At 53.1% G+C, this 19802-nt stretch overlaps 4 protein-coding genes across 4 annotated transcripts; 1 reads left to right on the top strand and 3 right to left on the bottom strand.

Annotated features, from left to right (window-relative positions):
• Window positions 1-381: 381 nt before the first annotated feature.
• CC77DRAFT_134671 (hypothetical protein) lies at window positions 382-5419 on the bottom strand. The gene is made up of 2 exons (XM_018530200.1): window positions 4617-5419; window positions 382-4552 (listed from the first exon to the last, which is right to left on the bottom strand). Exons 1-2 carry the CDS (start codon window positions 5019-5021, stop codon window positions 740-742), a joined length of 4218 nt encoding a protein of 1405 aa, XP_018385107.1. The 5' UTR covers window positions 5022-5419; the 3' UTR covers window positions 382-739.
• Window positions 5420-7222, bottom strand: CC77DRAFT_134670 (Deoxyhypusine synthase). The gene is made up of 2 exons (XM_018530199.1): window positions 6871-7222; window positions 5420-6679 (listed from the first exon to the last, which is right to left on the bottom strand). The coding sequence occupies exons 1-2, from the start codon at window positions 7081-7083 to the stop codon at window positions 5819-5821; spliced, it is 1074 nt and encodes a 357-aa protein (XP_018385108.1). The 5' UTR covers window positions 7084-7222; the 3' UTR covers window positions 5420-5818.
• Window positions 7223-8047: 825 nt separating this feature from the next.
• On the top strand, window positions 8048-15464 carry CC77DRAFT_134717 (hypothetical protein). The gene is made up of 2 exons (XM_018530201.1): window positions 8048-13197; window positions 13249-15464. The coding sequence occupies exons 1-2, from the start codon at window positions 8453-8455 to the stop codon at window positions 15362-15364; spliced, it is 6861 nt and encodes a 2286-aa protein (XP_018385109.1). The 5' UTR covers window positions 8048-8452; the 3' UTR covers window positions 15365-15464.
• A 458-nt stretch (window positions 15465-15922) lies between these two features.
• On the bottom strand, window positions 15923-17286 carry CC77DRAFT_1071647 (hypothetical protein; the record flags this gene model as incomplete). Its single annotated transcript, XM_018529127.1, has 3 exons — window positions 15923-16693; window positions 16751-16826; window positions 16900-17286. The coding sequence occupies 3 exons, from the start codon at window positions 17284-17286 to the stop codon at window positions 15927-15929; spliced, it is 1230 nt and encodes a 409-aa protein (XP_018385110.1). The 3' UTR covers window positions 15923-15926.
• Between the last annotated feature and the right edge of the window lie 2516 nt (window positions 17287-19802).

The following is a 19802-nucleotide window of genomic DNA, read 5'->3' on the forward strand; positions in this document are numbered from 1 at the left end:
TGCCATCGCGTCGGCATAGCCATGTCCGTACATCTTCACGCAGAGAATTGTAGTGCAGGACTATCATGCATCCCTCTACTGAGAGCAATGCCGTACTTACAGGAACAAGAGGTACACCTCAGTCAACCCAGGCTGAGAACTATAGTGCACTCAAAGCTGTATGGCAAAGCGAGTGGATAGAGGTGTGCGGCTGCCCAGACTATGGTGTTTAAGCACTCACCTGTTCATTTAGGACCTTGCGCAAAGGCCACCTGCATCCAGTCCAACACACACTGAATTCATTAATCTTGCAGAAGCGACGTAAATTCCGATACCAATATGCATTTAACTATTTGTTTCATTCTGTCGAATCAAGAATTGGTTGAAGCACAGAGTCGAGAAGTGAAGATCTGATGGTGATCGTAAAGCCGTCTAGAGACTACGCCTTAGCACCCTGATACAAGAAATTGAAATAAAAGAGTACCGAATAAAACGCCCGAACCCAAACCATCCAGACTCCTATCTCATACATAGCCAATACTTATCACGATACCCCTTATCTCGTTCTTGTGATGCCCGTAACCAAAAACTCCTTAATTCTCATCTCCAAGTTATACGGCCCATTTATGTCTTTGAACGAAGGGTGTTTCAGAACCCGACCTTGAAGGTACACATCGCGTGCGCGCCCCTTGAATCGATGCTGTGTGGTCCTGCAAGAGACTTCACAATACCTTTTCGGTAGAAGCTGCCCTTGAGAAAACTAAGCCACGTAGTAGAGCTTCATAGAGCTCAACACACGCTTCCTGCACACAGGGCAATTCTGCACCTCCCGTGCGCACGTCAAGCAAGCTACCACGTGACCGCAATCGTAGAAAGCCGCTTCTGCCTCCCCATCCCAGCAGATTCTACACAGTCGCTCAGATTCTTGGGCGTTCTTCCAGTGCGTAACACCCTCACCGAATTTCTTGTCGTTCTGCCATCCGCCGACATATGTGTTGCCGTTTGCGGCTTCGACATAGGTACCAGTACCGTGTTGCTGGTTGTCGACCCAGTCACCGTCATATGTGTCGCCGTTTTGGAAAGTGTACAGGCCATGGCCGTAGCGTTTGCCCAGGCGGAAGGAGCCATCGTAAGTGGCGCCAGAGTGGTATATCCTAGTACCGTGACCGTGCGCAAAACCATTGACAATCTCGCCCTTGTAGTATTCGCTAGAGAAGTAGTTGTAGGTGAAGTGGCCTTGCAGCTTGTGAGGGAAATTGCGTGCGAAAGCGCGGAATTGGAGGTAGCTTTGGGGGTCTGCAAATGCCGCACGGGCTGCAAGTGCGTTACGCTTCTCAGCCGAGAGTGGTAACGAAACGACGATGATACACGCGTTGTGTAAATCCACTTGCGCAAAGGTGCGGCGATGCTTTAGAGACCGTGTGTTGGTCAACTCATCTTCTTCGCACATCTCCATCTTCTTCTTGTCTTCCAGGCCAAGCAATACCACAAGTGTCTCATCTACCCTAGCAGACTTGAGTGCGATGTGCGATCCTCGTGCCTCTAGGGCTTGCTTTTCAGGGTTCCAGAATTTAAGGAAGAAGTAGATCTCGTCGGGAGGTGGTTCAGGTGTGGGGCTCCGCATTGGCGGGGGTGGTTGCAGGTGCTGTACAGGGGTCTCAACTGGTGGAGGTGGAGGTGGCGGCATGTCTTCTTGTGTACCACCCATCTCGGTATCACCAGGGCCGGCGCCTGGAATTATGACATCAACAGTTGGTGGGTCAACGGCGGGAGTTGATTCCACTTCTAACATAGCAGTATCATTGCTTTCCGTGTTGTTTGTAGGTGGCGGCGGTGGTGGAGTATTAACTTCTGACCCGCGAGGCGATGCTTGCTCCAATAGTGCAGCAGTAGGCTCGTCGGAACCGCTCATAAACGTATCCTCTAATGGTGTAGGTATCTGCGGTGGTGAGGCACTAGAAGATGGCTCGACAGCACTCTCAACCACTTGGATCGCATCCATCTCAGCATCAGCTCCCGGTAGAGACGAAGAAGAAGTGCTATGGTGGAAGGCCTCCGAACCCTTCTCTTCTTCTTTTGGAAGCTCAGGAAGCTTTTCGAAGTCGGTGATATGCACCCAGATCCTCCGGCAGGCAGATGGCGGCACCTCCAGAGTCCACCCATTGGTTTCTGTGTATCTATTGTAGCTGCCAGCAGAGAACTCAATAATTCCAGTGCTGAGAAAGTTCGGTCGATCGAACGCTCCACGTGTAGGATCAAGGAACCAAAATTTTATTTGTCGCGGATCCTTGACATCGGTCAAAACACCCATCAACTTTTCACGAATGTCTTTGCACCCGTCATTGCTTGATAGCGACAATGTATGAACGTGCTTTGAGTTTTCAGCTTCCCAACGCGCATCAAAAGCGTCGAAGACACCCGGACCTTCATGTTCTAGGTATGCTCGAGAATCGATGACACGGAAGTCAAGCAACTTTGGCGGCTCTGCGACTACTTCTTTTCCCTTTTCTTGATCGACCACAGAGTTTGGCTCGCCGATCGGTGGTGGCGGCATCGGAGGAAGGGAAGTTGAACTCTTCTTGGATTCTACCTCCAACTTGAGCCATTCTGGGACGTCCCACCGCTCTGACTCAGAGTCTGAAATGAATGCTGAGCGAGCTACATCGTCTCGGATATACATGGCAATGTATGCCACGGGGTCATTGCCAATGATCTGAGTGCTGCTAGGTTTGCCTTCATGCGCGTCCACTGCTTCGTGTTTGGAAAGGCACTTAACATGATTCTCATCCTTACTGTCAGAATAGCTGTACCAGCGTGAATTTGGTCCTTCGGGTCGGAGTATCGGTTGGTATACGTAAGACTGAAGTGTTTGCTTGTGGACCACGAACCCGTATAGTGTGTACGGAGTATCGGCAACTACTATTTGATCATCCAAGGTCACCTTGTTCAGAACCTTGATGTGCGAGCGTGTCTTCACACTGTCGAATTTATGCCGATCCAGCTCAATCGTCAACAATTCTGGCAGATGCTGCCCCGAAATGGTGAGATCAGGTGACTGATTAACAGCATCTTGCATGCTGTCCACACCTTCTACAGGTACACGGTAACTTGGTCTACCGGTTGAATAGTCGCGTTTCGGTCCACAGATAGCATCCAGTCGTGCAGCGTAAGGTGTACCCTGGAGCTCTTCCTCAAGCTTGAGACGCAAGACTTCCCATGTCTCCATCACATCCAACTTGTCGAGACCCTCGTGTATACGATACCACTCTAATGCATCGATGATATCATCGAGAGCGACAGGGCCAGCCCCAGGCTCAACCTGAGTTCGTAGCATGTATAAGACTTGCTGCAAAGCACTGGTGAGTGGCTTAGGCCGAGTGAATGGCTCATCGTTGGGATCTGGAACGTTGATGCTGTACAAGAGATTCCGGAAGGGCTTGAAAAGCATCCATGAGGAGACTGCAGAGATCATGTTGCCGCCAGGCGCACTAGCGTTTTCTCCGAGCATGAGGCCTTGTAATCCTGTCATCGCGAAGCTGTCCCACGGGTTCTCCCTGATCGGATGCTCCCACAAACAGTCGGTTTGGTCTTCCACAACCCGAATGTAGGCAGTGAAGGCAAGTTTGTCGTCACGAAGGAGTGCCATGCGCTGGCCGGGTATGCGACGAGAGATGTCGTAGTGCGGTCCATGGAAACGCGTCCAACCCCAGTCAGGAGAGCCTTTGCAGAAACGATGCAAAGCATTCCGCGAGTAGTTCACCCGAGGTTCTGTTGGATTGTACAGAACAACCGATATCTGCGCGGCAACACTGTTTCGCTTAAGCATCTTCTTCGATCCAAGAAGCGGAAGGGGTGTATGCTGAGTGACTACTGGTATTTCAACGTCTTCTGATGCTGATTTGGCGCTGTCACGTCGGTCTTGCGCAAGCTTCACGACCTGAGCAGATGCCTCGGTCACGCTGTCTGTTGGTGCATGTTCGGCGGTCACCATAATCTCATCTGCCTTCTTCTCTCCCCTTGGTTCAACTGTTTCGTCGCTAGACACGTCTTTGGTGAACTCATTATCCTTGTTGTCCTTTGTGTCCTGGACACTTAGACATTCGAGATAGACGCTGAGATAATCCGAATCATTCCCCTTAGGATAGAACTTGATTTGCCATTGATGGCCTCCGATAGTGACGATTTCAGACTTCATGACCACTTCATGGTTCTGCTTGTCCTGCGTGCCATTGTATGCATCGATCGCCCAGTGAATACGTCCTGCTTCGCCAGCAGTGTACTCCGGGTATTCCAGAGGCTTGAACGCTTCGCCCTCCCAGTATTCGTGATCCAGAGCACTGTGTTCTCCCCGCTCCTCGATCTCCTTCAATTCTCCCTCGTCAGGCGACGATAAGTCTTCTGGTAACGGATGCCATGGTGGGAGACCATCTTCGTCGTCAGAAGATCCTGAGTCGGAGCGCGGGGGATCGACTGGCGGAGGAGGAGGCGGGGGTTGTGTGCTTGGATCGACAGGTGGAGGTAGCGCGTCGGGGTCAACGGGTGGAGGGGGGTCTGTGGGAATGATTATCTCTGTCTAAGCAGCGTCAGTAATGAACAATCAAGTTGAAGCGCTCTCATGATGGTAGAGTCTGACTCACGGTATCGTCTAGCACAGGCGCAGGTGATGCCGGCGTAGTGATAGTAGCCTCTTGCGCCTCAGATGAGCCATTTGGCAGTAACGACTCCGCCTCGACATCCGGTGTGACGTCCATGGCGTCCTCGTCTATAGCCGATATCTCAACAGCGATGGTGTTTGTGGAAGCATCGCGACGGGCGGGCTCATCTCCATCTTGCATTTCTGCATCGCCCCGATCATGATTCTGGCCTGTAGACGGCATCGTGTCAGCGGAGGTTGAGGTATTCATGTCTAGTTCAGCAGCCGGTGGTGGTGGTGGAGGTTGAGGAGAAGCTGGCGTGTGCGCGTGAAGTACGTGGTTTGGCGAATGTGGTGGGCTGGAGAGCTGCTGGCTAAAGTGTAGCGGTTGCTCTACGCTGACGCTCATGTTTGCTCCGTAGGTGTAGGCGCATGTGAAAGTGGAGAGAAAGAGCGTTTGGGCAGTTTGAGGTGAAGGTATGGCTGGGTAAAAGTGCAGATGGACGGATTGGTGAGAGAAGTTATGCACGAGGCTGCACGTCGGTGGTGTGTTGCTTTTGATCGGTAAGTGTACCAAGCTAGTAGCGTTATCGCGTCGATGAAGTGTATGGATAGTTATGAATAGAAACAGCAAGCGATGGGTGCTTCTAGGGGTATGGCTAGATATTAGAAAGTTGGTTTGGACAAGGGAAGATTGGACCTGGGCGTGGCTGGAGCTTAAAGAAGGCTGCAGCCTACCAGCATGCGGCACGATGGCCAACAGAGGGACAGAGTGAGGCGGTAAAGCTACCTGGGAATCGGCTGGCCCACGCGCTGCGCTATCCCGAACCGATGGAGCTTGAGCATCAACGCCTTCAACCTGGAGGCTCTGCGCCCTTCACAGCCTCTCAGAATACCCAAGTTGCTAGTTGACTCATAGCACAAGGCTGCGCAGGCATGGCGCCATCGTCATCAGCATCATCAACACGAAGCTCAGCTCCCCTTATCGATTAACGCTCCACAGTGACCGGCTAGGCAGTCACGCTAGAGCTTTGAGACTAGTGGGGAAGGTGGGCCCGACCGCGCCTTCCCTGCGTCAGCTCTCCGCGCCAACAACGTTGCTCCATACAGCAGTCATGGCTCCCATACCAGCCCACTTATTTCGGTCAACAGCAGTGTCTCCGTCACCATTATACGAGCTGTTGGTGTGCTACAAGTTGCATTTCGTCATTGCCCTTGCGACCGCTGAACCCGTGCGAACGTGGCCGCAACGATGAGCGGGAACACTACCGTCGCCTCTGCGTATACTTTGACGCTATCTCCATCTAGCTTGATCTTCCCCCAACTGACAGCCTCGTCTGGCCGCGCTCCCGCATCACTCCCGTCAAATTCTTGCGCCGTGTTGATGTACACCGCACTATCAGCTCCATTGCGCATCAAGTTCGCGTTGGCGATGTGATGCTTCACTAGTCCTCCACCTAGGACAATCATGCCGGTCCTCTTCGCGCGTACTGCGATCGTGTTTATCTTCCTGATGTCCTCTACGATGTCGACGCGTAGCTGTTCTGGTGACGACTTGAATGTGTGAAAGTACAACATGTCGCCCAGGCTTCCGTCTGTCAGCGCCGGGCAAAACACTGGAATATCGTTCTTCCATGCCCAGTAGTAGACGGATCGCTCGTCGTCGATCTCCTTGCCCAGACGGTGGATGATTTTGCTTGGTGTCCAGTGCAATGGCTCGTCTGTCTTCTTACTTGCCTCCTGCTCCTCCAGCATCTTGTCCAGGATAGGCACTACCCAGTCCTCGAACGCGCAGTAGTTGCTGTTAGGGACGACAAGATTACCGATGCGGTTCATGCCCTTCGCTCGCAGCCCGGCGCCGGGAGTAGAGAAAGCGCCGAGGTAGGTTGGCGCAAGACATTTGATGAAGTCTTCTTCAACACCGCCTGCAGTTGTCACGATGGCAGAGACGTGTTTGTGCTGGACCAGGTACCGTAGTGTCTCGCGCAGACCCGAAGATATGAGGTTCGACGTGTATCCAAGGAATATCGTCGTGGGCTCATTTGTCTCAGTGTCCTTCCATGCGCGCTGTTTCTCATTAGCAGGAACCCCAGGCTTCTCGATACGGTGGTGTCGCGTCGCCAAATCAGGCTAAATGTTTCGTCTTTCGGGACAGTGCACGGACGGGAACTTCCCGGCATACGCAAGTGCTGTCTCCGCACTTGACGCTGACACGCCGCAGCACGCGCATTCGGATATTCCGGGCAGAAGCAACTTACCATGTCGTTGATGATTCGCACAGCCTCTCCCACCGAAGTTGCCTGGAAGCCCATGTTGGCATAACCGCCCACCAGCTCCTCGACTGTGATGCTGCGCGACGTATACTGGTTGAAGTCGATGCCCTGCACTTCTTGCGCACCCTCAGGCACGGGCTCGGATGGCTTCAAGACTGCATCAGTGGCGCCAGTAGGGGCCGAAGAGCTGCTAGCCATGGTGATAGGCGTTTTTGTGGTGAACGGTCGATGGAGCAGCACTGCCTGGATAATTTGACGTGTGTTCGGACTGCTCGGCGCACTCTCGACGTTTGCAGCTTTCGTAATGTGCTATTTGTGAGTCGGTGCGGCGGCAGATTTTGACAAAAGGGAGCCCCCACACCCGTGGACTGGGACTAACGCATGGCAGTCTAATCCCTGCCACTGTGTGGCTAGTTCTCGGGTCGATCCTGCTAAGGAGGGTGCCAGCCCTTCTGTCATCAACGTCTGGAAGTGCCACAGTGTCGCGTCGTCACACGGTGCTACAGGCGGCATTTCATTCGTGCGTCGTGTCCTTCAGCTGCCATGCATCGGTGTCTTGCTGGTGCTGGTGAAGGGCGCGGGTGGGATCGTCATCAAATCCCCTAGTGGAGCCAGGGCTGGAATCTGAAGCAAAACCAGCGGCTGCCACCCCTGCAGATAATCGAGAATGTTCAAATCTGGGTCCAATCAGAGACGGGCTGTCATGCTTGAATGGATTCCCCTCGCTAGGCCGTTGCAGGCCAGCCGGGGCGTCCATTTTGACTTGCAGGCATCCGTCATGGCTGCCCAGGTGCAGGTCAGTGCTTCGTTCTCGTGTCTGGTCTCCTCGACGTTCCCTTTCTCCTACCTTGCGACAACGACACCCGACACAACACCATGCTGCCACTGATCACCGGCGCGCTGCCTGGCTAAAGAGTCGCTCTACTCTTCATTTCCAGCACCAACAAGGTGCAGTCTCACGTGCCCGGGCCTCCCTCACAAAGAGACCCAGCGCCACGTCAACGGGCTGCAGAACATCTTCAACACGGCACGGGACTGCCTTTGTTGACTACCACGCGCTTCTTAACACTCACGGCCATCTTTGGACGACTTTTCCTGATCTCCAGCACCAGTTTGACGCGTTTGCAGCACGAAAAGGGCGTTTTGGGCGTAAAGGCGACGATAGCAGATCGAATCTCAGCTCCCGGCGCCGAGAAGCTGCACCTGTTCCACCGCGGATCGGGGGTTTGGCGCTTTCCCTAATTTCCTCGTCTCGAAGCACGGGCCTTGCCGCTAGCGCCTCGTCTACCACGGCTTGCAAACACGAACTTCGATTGACGTCCTGTGGCCAACGTCAGTCTAGGACACCGCGATTCGCTCGACCAATTATACTGTACCGTTTGAGATCGACATAAGACACTATACCCGGCCACTTTCTCTTCTCTTTGCGACAGCTTCCCTTACGACGTTACTGCACGCGATTCAGACCTGCTATCACGACGGAGATTCGTCATCTGCTCTGACATACGACCTTTACCCGTGCCCATGCCGCAGTTGCAAGTTCCTTTTACAGTAAGAAATCATCGACATGTCTGCTTCACGGTACCCGGAGAACGGCAGATATGCCCGCGACAGGTCTCCGCCCTATCGGGACCGAGACCGAAGGCCATCCAACTTTGGCGGCGGATACCCCCCAAGGGGTAACGAGACCTTCAGGCCAAATGCAGAGCCAGGTGGCTTTCAAAGAGAGATCCCCAAAGGTCCAAAATCACTTGCTGACCCGCCACGTGGCCCGCCGGTGGGTCCGCCATCAAGCGCGTCTGCAGCGCCACGCGATGAAAGAGGTCGCGGATTCGCTGGACGTGGTGAAGCCACGCCCCTGCGAACTGCACCTCCATTGAGTAGCGGTCCTGGATTTCCGCACAACTCTCAAAACTCCTGGAGGGCAGACCGCGACCGAGATCGCGACTTTGATCGGCGTGAGAGACGGCCGACTCCACCAAGGCGGTCACCTATCCGGGACTCAAGAGATTCTCGCGACCAGAGGGATTTTGGACCGCGAGATCTAGATGTCAACCGTGCCCGACGAAATTCACGAGACGGCCCCCCCTCTGCGGGCTCAACCTACTCTGATCCCCCACCTCCTGGTACAGCGTCATCTTACCGTGGTAGTGGGATTGGACGTGGACGCGGTGGTTTCGCTGGACGCGGCCGAAACTTTCACAACGACGACCGCGATAGACATCACGACTCACGTGATCGCATTCCAGAACGAACATATCGACCGCGTAGTCGGACGCCCCCAAGGCGCCTAGAGAGAGACGTTCGCGAAGATCGTGATTTCGACAGGAGAGACCGCGATGACAGAAGATTTCCCAGAGAATACGACTCCTACATTGGCCCAGCAGGTGCTGCGAAGCCTGGACTGCGGGCATTAGACACACATCGAGGTCCAGGTCCCTCTGATCTGCGACATCTGCCCGGTACACCCACAGGTCCAACACCGCACTCTGCTCATCACGCATCTCCGTCTGATAGACTAGGACCACAAGGTGATTCTTACTCGAGACGATCTTCCCTCGCCATTGATCCTCTCTCTGCCAAGGATCCTCGCCGCGAGCCAGGCAAAGACGAGGCCCTCCTAGCCAGCCGCGCAGAAGCGTCCAGAGAAAGGTATGCTCCGCGTGCTTCGTCGCCTCCTGCTTCCATCCCAGCCTTTGGCGGATCCAATGTTTGGAGGGCGCCTATTTCGGACAGTAAATCAAGTGCTGCCCCAGTAGCGCCATCGAAACCTACTCAGCCTGCCCCTGCTCCTACTAATTCCTCTACTGCTCCACTCACTCCCGCTACTCCCGTCACCCCAGTGAAGGCCACCGTAGTCCCTACTGCACCAAAAGCGGCTATACCCCCAGGCCTTTCAACTTTACCGCCTACTGGACCAAAAGCCGATCGGGCGCCGGATCGTCCCTTGCTTACAGACGCTCCGAAACAAGAGAACAGAATGGCGCATCCAGCTCCAGCACGTATGGAACCACCTTCCATTCCACCTCACACTGTTCCATCTCAGCCCACTGATGCATCAGCTTCAGACAATGTGGCTGCCAAGATTCCAATGTCGCCACAAATGCCTGCACCACCTAAAGCTCCATCCGTTATGCCAACGGCTCCTCCAACGGCTCCTAATGCACCATCAGGTCCGGCGAAATCCCCTCCTCAGGGTCCTGCTCCACGACCGCGTGCGCCACCCACAGCCCCTCAAGCAGCTCTACGTGTCAACGTATCACCTTCGTTCTCTAGAGCAACTTTACCACAATACGCGCCTCGAGATGCATCTCCTGGTGCAAATCCCTCAGGTTTTGGTCCACGTGGCAGTAGTGGGGGAGGTTCTGCGATGAACACATCACCGCAAAGTTTACCAGCGAATATTCCTACAGGACCAAAGGCTGACCGAACACCGATGGCTCCTAGGCCGCTTCCATCTTACCCACAATCTGACCGACCTGGCTTCCCCCCAGCTAGAGGTCCATTGAATGGAGGACCCAAGAGTATGCAATGGGTACGACCTGGTTTCAATTCCAATCGACCTTCGGTCCCCACTAAGCGCGAGTTTCCGGTGGAAGATCGGGAACGACCATTCGGCACTGCTCCCAAAGCCCCCCGACTTGAGAACAGTATCTCGGCAACGCAGACTCAACGAAACTCACAAGCCAAATCAGTGTCACCGTCGTTCTCGCGCATCTCAACTGAACCCGAGCGGCCACGAGAACGTGCAGTGTCTGCGGAGCGTCCTGCGGCACCCTCACCCAAACCTACTCCGATCGAGACCAGGCGATACTCTGACATAGTTATGGCAGAAGCGTCACCTCGCATGGCCAAACCACCTATGTCGGCTGCGTCATCCGCTCCGGAGGCTTTGCAAGACTCTGATGATGATCTTGATCTTGACGAGGAAGACTTCGCTGAATCTGAGGCGAAATACAACCGAGAACGAGCGCGCCTGGAAGCCAAACGGGTTGATTTGAGTGCTCCACACCTCCGAGCTACGACACCCTTGCAAGAGATCGTTTTGCTTTCATGCTTGAACGTCGACCATCTCCCACAAGCGCAGCCCGATGTGGAGCTTACCGAGGAAATAAGCACACCATTACTTCAGGAACAGGATCAGGAATTAGGACAGGAACAGGAGCAGGAATATTCACGTCCCTCACCTGCGCAAGAACTCCCTGTAAAGCCAGTTCCCGTCCAGCCACTTCCAGAGAGCGTTACGGCAGATTTACCGACTCCCAAAGCTGAAGAGTCAGAGGACGTCGAGATGGAAGACAAAGAGCAGACCGAAGAAAGGTCGGCTGCGCCCGCGACAATGGCGCTTCGTCTGCGACGTGAAACTTCTGCCGAGCAGGAGACTCTACCCGACCTCAGCTCGTTGCCGTATCTAGGATCAGGTCCTCCAACGCCTTTATCCGACATTGGACAAGACCGGCCGAGTCTCTCTGACGATGTCATGAATGCCATTCGAAGCAAGTTGCGCAAAAGCATCGAGCCTGAACTAAACACCGATCAGATACTCGAAAGATACGCAGCTGCATACAGAGAGTGGCGAGTTGCAATCCGTCCTTTGGACGAAGAGCGCGATCAAGATGATCCGGACAGGCAGCCATCAGCTGAGCCCACACTGAAAGCCGTCACCCCCGATGTGCAGAACGCTGCGATGACTGGAATCCTGGACGGATCGCTGGCACCTACAGGCCGGAGAAGTCATGCAAGTCGGTGGGCTACTGAGCTTGATTTAGAAGCTGTTATCAAAGAGTCTTTGAAGACTGCAGAGGAAGAGAAGTTAGGGAAGAACAAGGAACCAAGGAAAGCCATGGCTGATCCGGAAAAGGAGGCTGATCTACCTTTGGAACTTACCGAGGCCGAGGCTCAGCGGAGAAGGTTTATTGACACCAATTTCCAGCGCGAACCCGGCCAAGGCATCTTCGTGTTCCATTACGAGCCACCAGAGGACGACTTCACTCCTGACGAACACCGCGTCATGGTGCAGAACTACAAGGATCAGTACGCTAAGAAATGGGGTAAGCTGGCTGAAGTCTTATACAAAGAAGTCGGGACCGAACGTACATACAAAGACTGTATCAATCACTACTATGCTACCAAATGGGGCAGAGAATACAAAGGCAAACTTCGGAAACCGCGGGCTTCCAGGAAACGTGGTGGAGCGGTCGGTCGTGGCCGTGGAGCTATTGCCAACATGGACCGACCCGAAGGACCGGGAGAGGATGGTTTGCCCTTGCCTGTTACTGATACTGGACGACCTAGGCGCTCAGCAGCACCCAAGTTTGGCGCAATGGAGACGGAGTTCGACCCGATCACAGGAATTCCCATTCCAGGCCGTGCACGCAGGCCGACTGATGCCGACGACACACAAGAGAAGGCCATGCGGCGCGGAAAGGCTGCGAAAGACAAGCTCGGCCGGAAGGCAAAGAATATGCCACTTGCCGCGGCTCCCGTGGGTTCACCTGTCAAGGTTGATCGTAAGGACAAGAACCTGGGAGTCAAGATGGAGGATGATCTCAGCAAACGGCCGATGGGCGATATGCCCATACCTATGCCCCTCATTCCTATGGAGGACCAGTTGATGCTGCCTGGTGATTTGCAGCAGCTATCTGGCTTGCCAGGCAGCCTCATGGACCGACCGAAGACACAGCCTGGCGCGAGACCCGGTCCGTCTAGCTATTGGTCCGTCTCCGAGTTGCAAGACTTTGACAAGAATGTTGCACACTTTGGCACTGACTGGATAGCAATCGCAAACCACATGGGCACAAAAACGCATACCATGATCAAGAACCAATATCTGCGTCTCGTTGAGAGTGGCAAGCTAGACTTGGAGCAGGTAGCAAAAGAGGCAGATGCCCGAAGAGAACGAGGTGATGATCTAGGACCACCGCCAACGCCAACTCCAGCACCCAAGAGACGATATGAGAGTACGCAGGCGGGACCAATCCGTCCCATCGCACCCACGCCTGAACATGGTTCTCCACCTCCGAACCCGCTTGCGCTTCCCAAAGCATCTCCTCCGCATTCGACTCCCTCTTCGAGGTTTTCCACCATTGCTCAAGCACCTATGCAAAGCAAGCCGATGGTGCCTCCACCCGGATATCCTGCCCTACCAGAGACTAGCCTTGCGTCTGTACCCTCAATACCACCACAGCAGTCGCCGCCCGCTCCACCTCAACGTGCGCAACCACAACAACATCATCACCAGCACTCCATGTCGCAGCATAAGCCGCAGCCACAAGGGCCACGAGCTGGATACTTCTCAGAAGAGCCTTCAAGGTTTGAGGCACGACCACCCTCGCAACCATCGAATAACCAACAACCACATAGACCACTGCAGCAGCAGCAGCAGCAGCATGCCCCACCCCAGCCTCGTGCACAGGAGCAACATCATTCGCCTCTCTATCGTGGGCTTCACTATCAAGAACGAGACAGTGTGGGTAGGTCCGAAGTTCAGCAGGAGCAGGAGCATCAACGCCGGATACATGAACACAGGCGTCAGATATCACAGGAGATGTCGCAACATAGACCTTTTGCTCCTGGTGCGGCACCGCCAATTATGCCGCCAGTACGTTCAAACTCTGGGATGAGGTCGCCAGAACGTCGTTCGTTGCCATTCTCACATTCCCGGCACCCATCACAAGCGCAATCACTCAATCAAGCTGCAGCGGACGTATACTCTCCGAGCCATGGCACTAGTCATGGTGCGCAACAACTGCCGCCCAGGTCAAGTATTCTTACACCGCCTGTCAAGGAGGAGCCTAGAAATCCTCCTCCGGTCAGCCTTCCTCCAGCGCAACCCCAAGCAATGCTGCATACACAGTTGCAACATCCTCAGCGTGGTCCACCACCTATGCAGAATACGCCCCCACCTGTAGCATCAAAGCCAGCTGCAGAGCCACGCAAGTCTAACCTGATGTCGTTGCTCAATGACACCGACCCTGAGGAGCCTAGGCGTAAGAAACCTAGCGAACAAGGCCCACCGTCGCATACCTCTACCCCGTTGCAATCAGCCCCAATCGCACCTCCTCCGACAACGCAAAGCTACTCATCTTCGTCAAGACGTTCGATTTACGAGGATCCCATGGCTGCTCAACCTCCGTATACTCGTCCATCTTCATATGCTCAGCAAGCCTCGCTTCCCAATGCAGCACCGAACAGGCCAATCGACTTAACCGATGATAAACCACCAGTGAGTAGGCCGAGTCTACGTGACAGTTGGCAAACCCAACAGCCGTTCCACCGAGGGCTATCCCAGACCCCACAGCTCACGCCACTTTCGTCAACGCCGTCGGGCCTGCCTCAGCCACCGAGTGTCAACGAGAGGATCTTTAGCAACCACCGTGCCGTCTTCTCTCAGCATAATACTCCGCGCCAGAATCCGACACCGCCGCCTCTTGCCGGTTTCAACAATTCTCCGAACCCACATTCGCGCACGTCAAGCATAAGTGGACCGCCCGGGCCGTTGCCTCGACACGGCATCCCAAGCACCACTGCGGCGCAGCATGCCCAAGCAATGAGTGCATCAGCGCAGATTTTGCAGCCAAATCCATATGCCCAGGTCGATCCACCAGGAAGTGGTGTACCGCCATCCGGACCTATGGGCATGCGGCCCAGCCCACATCTGTCGACAAGTCACATGGCACAGCAAAGAGACGCACCTAGTCGCAATGACCACTCCCAAGCTTCCAACGCCAATCTGTCGTACTCAAACCCGCAGACGCCTAACGAGCATCCAGCGCATCCTTTCCAAGGGCTGAGCAGACTGACTGAGCCCTATCGCCCTCGCGATCCTCGTGACACACACGATTTTGATCCTCGTCACTCAGATCGCGACACCAGTCGAGAACTATCTCAAAGGACTGAATATCTACGTGAACAACTTTCCAATCCTGCGTTGCGTGCGAACGGTCCTCCAATGCATGAAGATATACGATTTCAGCCTCAAGATCGAGGGTATCTCTCTCAACGCTCCCAGACCCCACTGTCTAGGTCGGAGCATGGTCAGCCTCCACCTTTGCAACATCCTCCGCACTCGTCACTCGGCGTAGCAAATCAGGCGCTCTATGGTCAACGTCCTCCCGAAGAACCGCATCGTTTCATGCGCGATCCTCGCGATCGCAGCATGACAGATCGTATCCGCGAAGAGCAAGCTCAAGCTCAACACCAGGCAGCGATGAATCGAGATGAACACATGCGAAGAGAAGCTGAGCGAGACGTGAGGGAACGGGAAATGCGCGAAAGCCATGCACGAGATGCGCATTACAGGGAAAGTATCATGCGAGGAAGAGCTGAGATGAGGGGTCCGCCGCCACCACAAGCCCCCAGCTCAGGACCAGGGTCAATACACGATCCACGGCCCCCTGCAGGACCCATGGACTGGGTGAGCGGAGTGCGACATCCACAGGGACATCCACAGGATCGTGGTCCATGGCAGCAACGATAGGAAATCTGCTAGATACGGGAGTTTCTGATATTACATGCTCTGCGCATATAATTTCCTTTGTGTGTTGATAGATATATTAGCGTCTCGGTGTCATGTTTCTAGACGCCTTGCTTTCTCATGTTTGAAGAAGAAGCCGATGACGATACCGTGTGGTAGTCATGCTTTGGCGTTGGGTGGTGTTTGTCCCGCGCTGCCTTTCGTCATATCAGAGCGAATGATTGGAGCGCAGAAAGAGAAGGTTTTTCGAACCTTTCTTGTAGAAACTTGTAGTGTATTATACGTAAAGTAGCTGTCAGGCTAATTGAGAAATGTTTGGATGAACATCTTCATTGGTTGACTTGGATCTTGCTTTGTACGTGTATCTGATGTTCTAACAAGTCATAGTCAATGTTATCGCTCAATGCGACAACTATAAGAAACATGAGATTTCTGCTCTCCAGCGCTGATGGTTGCAGTGCAAAATTGGTGGAACCGTCCTTGAGAAGTTGATCACTCTTTCTTAACGTCAATAGCCCTAAGAATCACTGGCCATACGTCTTCGCTCATCGAGACTACCTAGAGCTCAACGGCGATAAGCCTCGGTAACAAAGCCATCCCACTCCTCCTTCAAATCATCCTCCAAGTTACCACCAGCCATCCTGGTGCCCTCGAAAACCAAATCGCCAACACCCGGCACCTCATAGAGACAACCATCCACCATACCATCCCTGAAGAACGTCATCGTACCAGTGCACTTACGACCAAACGTCAGCTTGCCGGTGTTTAGATCACGAAGACGCCATCCCAGTGAACAAGGTAGACCTAGGCTATTGGAGTCACTTGGACCTGGGTTCATCTGGATGATACCGTCCCAAGCGCCCCAGCGAAATGTTGCCCACCATAAGCCACAGGAGGAATCGCAAGCGAGCGTGAGGTCGAGGTTACAGTCGTCGAAAACGGAGCTAGCACTGGCACAATCGATGGAGTAAGTACCGCTGAGGAGTAGTGAAGGCTCGGGTTGATAGTGGTTCTGGTGTGGGTCGGACTTGATGTATGGAGAGGAGCGCATCGGCGTTAGATCATACTGCTCTTGCTTGACGCGAGATCGTGAAGGGGTTGATGACGGTGTTGAGACGCGGCTCTCTTTCTTGACGGTGGAGACAGATCGCTTTGTTGTGGGTTCTTTCTTGACTCTTGCTACTTTCTGTGGCGTCGCTACCGGACTGGATACATTGCTGTCCGCGCGCTTACGCTTAATTCGTGATGACTTGTCTGGGGTGTTTTGGCTAGCCCGTTGTGTGTACATATACTGGCTGTATGGTGATCCTCCGGAATTCAAGGTTAGGTTGACTTTAGTATAGCGTCAGCGCCGGGAAGATACCTAGGTATCAAAGGTTGTAAGCCTACCAGAGACGTTGACCCCACCAGTTACACCGTGAGAACTGCCCATACTTGAACTGCCGACAGTGCTAGACTTGGTCGCCTTCTTGCCCTACAGAGGTAAAGATACGAATTCAGTGTATGTTTCACATGTTTTCCGTATAGTGATAACTTACCAAACTGGCACCCTTCTTTAATTTCCTATTCTCTGCCTCCCACTCGGCTTTTAGTTCGCTCTCCACCTCCAAAATCCACGCTGGTACCTCAAGCTTGAATTGTTTCATGGCATTCAGGAGTCGCACTTTCGCCGCGTTCTTGTCCTTTGTGACCGGCAAACCATAGTGAATGAGCTGGGCAGCATAGAAATGCCACACTTGATCCTTTACTGATGTCGCGACTTCGGGCGTTTTACCCTTGTTGTATAGATTGGGTGCTTCCGGACGGAGGAGAGCCGTAAGCTCAGCGACACTGGCGCGCGTGTGGTGATTCCCGCCAGGGTCTGCGTAGAGGACGGAGGAGTAAACGAAGTCGCCGCGGCGGACTGGAGGGGCAAATTCTGCCATATCTCTGCTCTAAAGCCGGCTAAATCAGGCTACAGTCTGAGCAGAAAATCGTTTGGAGAACGTGTGTTTGAGAAGGTGGGGTTATTCGTGGAGTGAACCTCGTGAACCGACGGTAGGCTACCAATGGAGCTATGATCCGTACCTGGTTAGAAGAATATCCAGCGCTTATCCCGATACATTCAGAGGGTTCTCAACGATGTTCAGACAATTCAATTGCTATATCCGGTAATCCGATTCCGCTGTTGGCCTATGTCTTTGTCTTCGTCAGAAACTTAAGATTACATTATCCTCCATCTTTCAGTTTTTGGTCTCTTCCTTAGCTCTCATGTTCTTCATATCTATAGTTTCCTTCTTAGCCTAGCATTGTGTTTCATGGTAGGCTTAAAGGCCGAACACGTTGCGCGAAAGGTTCATGTGAACTGCATATCAAATGTTTAATGTCGGCGGCACTCAATCTGCCCATTGTTATTCCGATGCCCATGAAATTACACCTTTCTTGAACATCATTCAATGAATCTCCTGTAGTAGTGCATATTCTGCCTGGATGCTATTACCCACATTATTTCCGCAATTGTTGACACCCGCGACATCGAGTGGGCCTATATCGAGATTGACAACATCGCAGACATGCTGCTTCAGAATTTCAACTCGAGATGGGGAGTTTTCTAACAGTGATCTCATCGAGATGTTGTTGTCAAACAATAGCTTTGGGAATTTTGTGTGCAGTCTCTGAAGGTCAACAAGTCATGATGTCTTGCCTCAACCAAGGCACATTGGACACGTTTGCAAAGACACGAAGGCGAGGAACACATCAAAACAAATCTTACATCAGAGCCAAGAACTTCCAGGCAAACACATGTCAAGCTGTAAGTACGTAAGATGCATCTATGTATAGCGTAGCATTATACCTTCGAGATCAGCTAAGCAGAGTGATTATAACCTATGTAGGCTTCATTTACCCCGTAGATTCGATCGAGACAAAGCTCTTATGTCGTGTCGCTTGCGCACATAGCCAATCTTGAAGGAAACGGAATGTATCCACCTTGACACCTGGTAAATTCGCTGGCCCCGCTTCCTTTCCCAGGAAAAGGGCACCCAAAAGTATCTAGGTAGGCAGCTAAGTGCATCATCCTGAGATGAGTGCCTCGACTCATCGTCGATCTAGCACATTGAACTTCGAAGAAAAGTGGATGCACGGTCGAATTATTCATCACTCCGACCCTTTAGCCGTACTTAGGCAATAAGACCAAATCTCGCATGTGTAGGTATGTGAGGTCTGAGCTGTTTGTTACTACCTAGGTATCATCTACCCTGCAAGACTCAAGGGTATTTCCCCACAAGCACACACTACGGACACCGCTTAGTACTTCAAAAGAAAAACAATCTATACACAAACTACTCAAGAAGTGATCACGTAATCGTCCAACTGATTCGAGGTAGCATCGGTACGTTGAAATGAACAAGGATAAGCAAATTACCCTACCTTTGGCGATGGCGAACTAAGACCGCAACATCATCTTACACACAACCACTCACAGACCGCGCGTTATCCTCCTGGACAAATGTACATGGTATCCCTACAACGGCGGCACAAACTCCCGAAAAGAGAAAACATACGGCATGAGCAAGCTGCTCCCGTAAGCGTACCACAAAGCACGCCTACACACGGCAGCAACGTTCCCGTCAAAAAGAAACATGTCAACAGACCATAGAGGTACTTCTTCGCGCTTTCTAGCGCGGGGCTATACATGCACCCTGTCTTTTCCCTCCACTTCGCGCTATGCGATCGCGAGATCGAACAATACGGTTGCACTTTGATCGGCATATAAGCGAGGTGTACCAGTCGGCAGCCCTCCGAACAGGTGCTCTTACCACGGCTTTTTCGAGGTACCTGCCCAACTGTGAATATAGAAACTTTGAATCGGCGATTAGCGAGAAGTACCGCTTAAGACCCCTCCGACCTACTGAGTCTCCCCGAATGCTCAACACTCATACCACCATGTGTCCATACCGATTGCATGCCAAATATCATCTTACTGCAACTAAGTAGCAAGTATGCACTAAGCCTGAACATCATGGATATAGCAAAAGAATCAGGCAGTGTTCGTAAGCCGTAATAGTATCCATCAGCCAATCCCTCCCGGACTCCGAGACCGCGTCGGTAAAAGCCAACTCCTACACTACACACCGCCCCAAGTTTGCCATCCACAGCCACAAGTCCGATAATCTCAACGTACAGTGCCACCACTGCCATCCAAAAAGCCCACCTAAAAAGCCTATCCAAAAGCCCATATGCACAGCCCCACCCCCCACGTGTCCGCCATCCAGAAACCCACCACACGAATTCCCATCTCCACTCATCCACATCATCTGCACAGACACCGTTCACGCAAACCAACAAAAAGATATGTATGTGTGCCTCTCTCCACCACCGCTCCGACCTTTTCCGGCAAGCCACACGCGAGCCATATGTTAGCAGCACGTCCCCTCAGTCCCTCGTCCGATTCTACCTAAGT

This window comes from Alternaria alternata, assembly GCF_001642055.1.
Source record: "Alternaria alternata strain SRC1lrK2f unplaced genomic scaffold CC77scaffold_12, whole genome shotgun sequence".
Taxonomy (NCBI): Eukaryota; Fungi; Ascomycota; class Dothideomycetes; order Pleosporales; family Pleosporaceae; genus Alternaria; species Alternaria alternata.

Excerpts from the sequence above, each read along its gene's own strand:
- CC77DRAFT_134717 (XM_018530201.1), top strand. The coding sequence starts at position 8,453 with ATGTCTGCTTCACGGTACCCGGAGAACGGCAGATATGCCCGCGACAGG. Across the intron at positions 13,198-13,248 it reads TTCTCAGAAGAGCCTTCAAG|ACCACTGCAGCAGCAGCAGC; the intron begins GTTTGAGGCACG and ends ACAACCACATAG.
- CC77DRAFT_134670 (XM_018530199.1), bottom strand. The coding sequence starts at position 7,083 with ATGGCTAGCAGCTCTTCGGCCCCTACTGGCGCCACTGATGCAGTCTTG. Across the intron at positions 6,680-6,870 it reads TGCGAATCATCAACGACATG|CGCGCATGGAAGGACACTGA; the intron begins GTAAGTTGCTTC and ends AATGAGAAACAG.
- CC77DRAFT_134671 (XM_018530200.1), bottom strand. The coding sequence starts at position 5,021 with ATGAGCGTCAGCGTAGAGCAACCGCTACACTTTAGCCAGCAGCTCTCC. Across the intron at positions 4,553-4,616 it reads CGCCTGTGCTAGACGATACC|ACAGAGATAATCATTCCCAC; the intron begins GTGAGTCAGACT and ends GACGCTGCTTAG.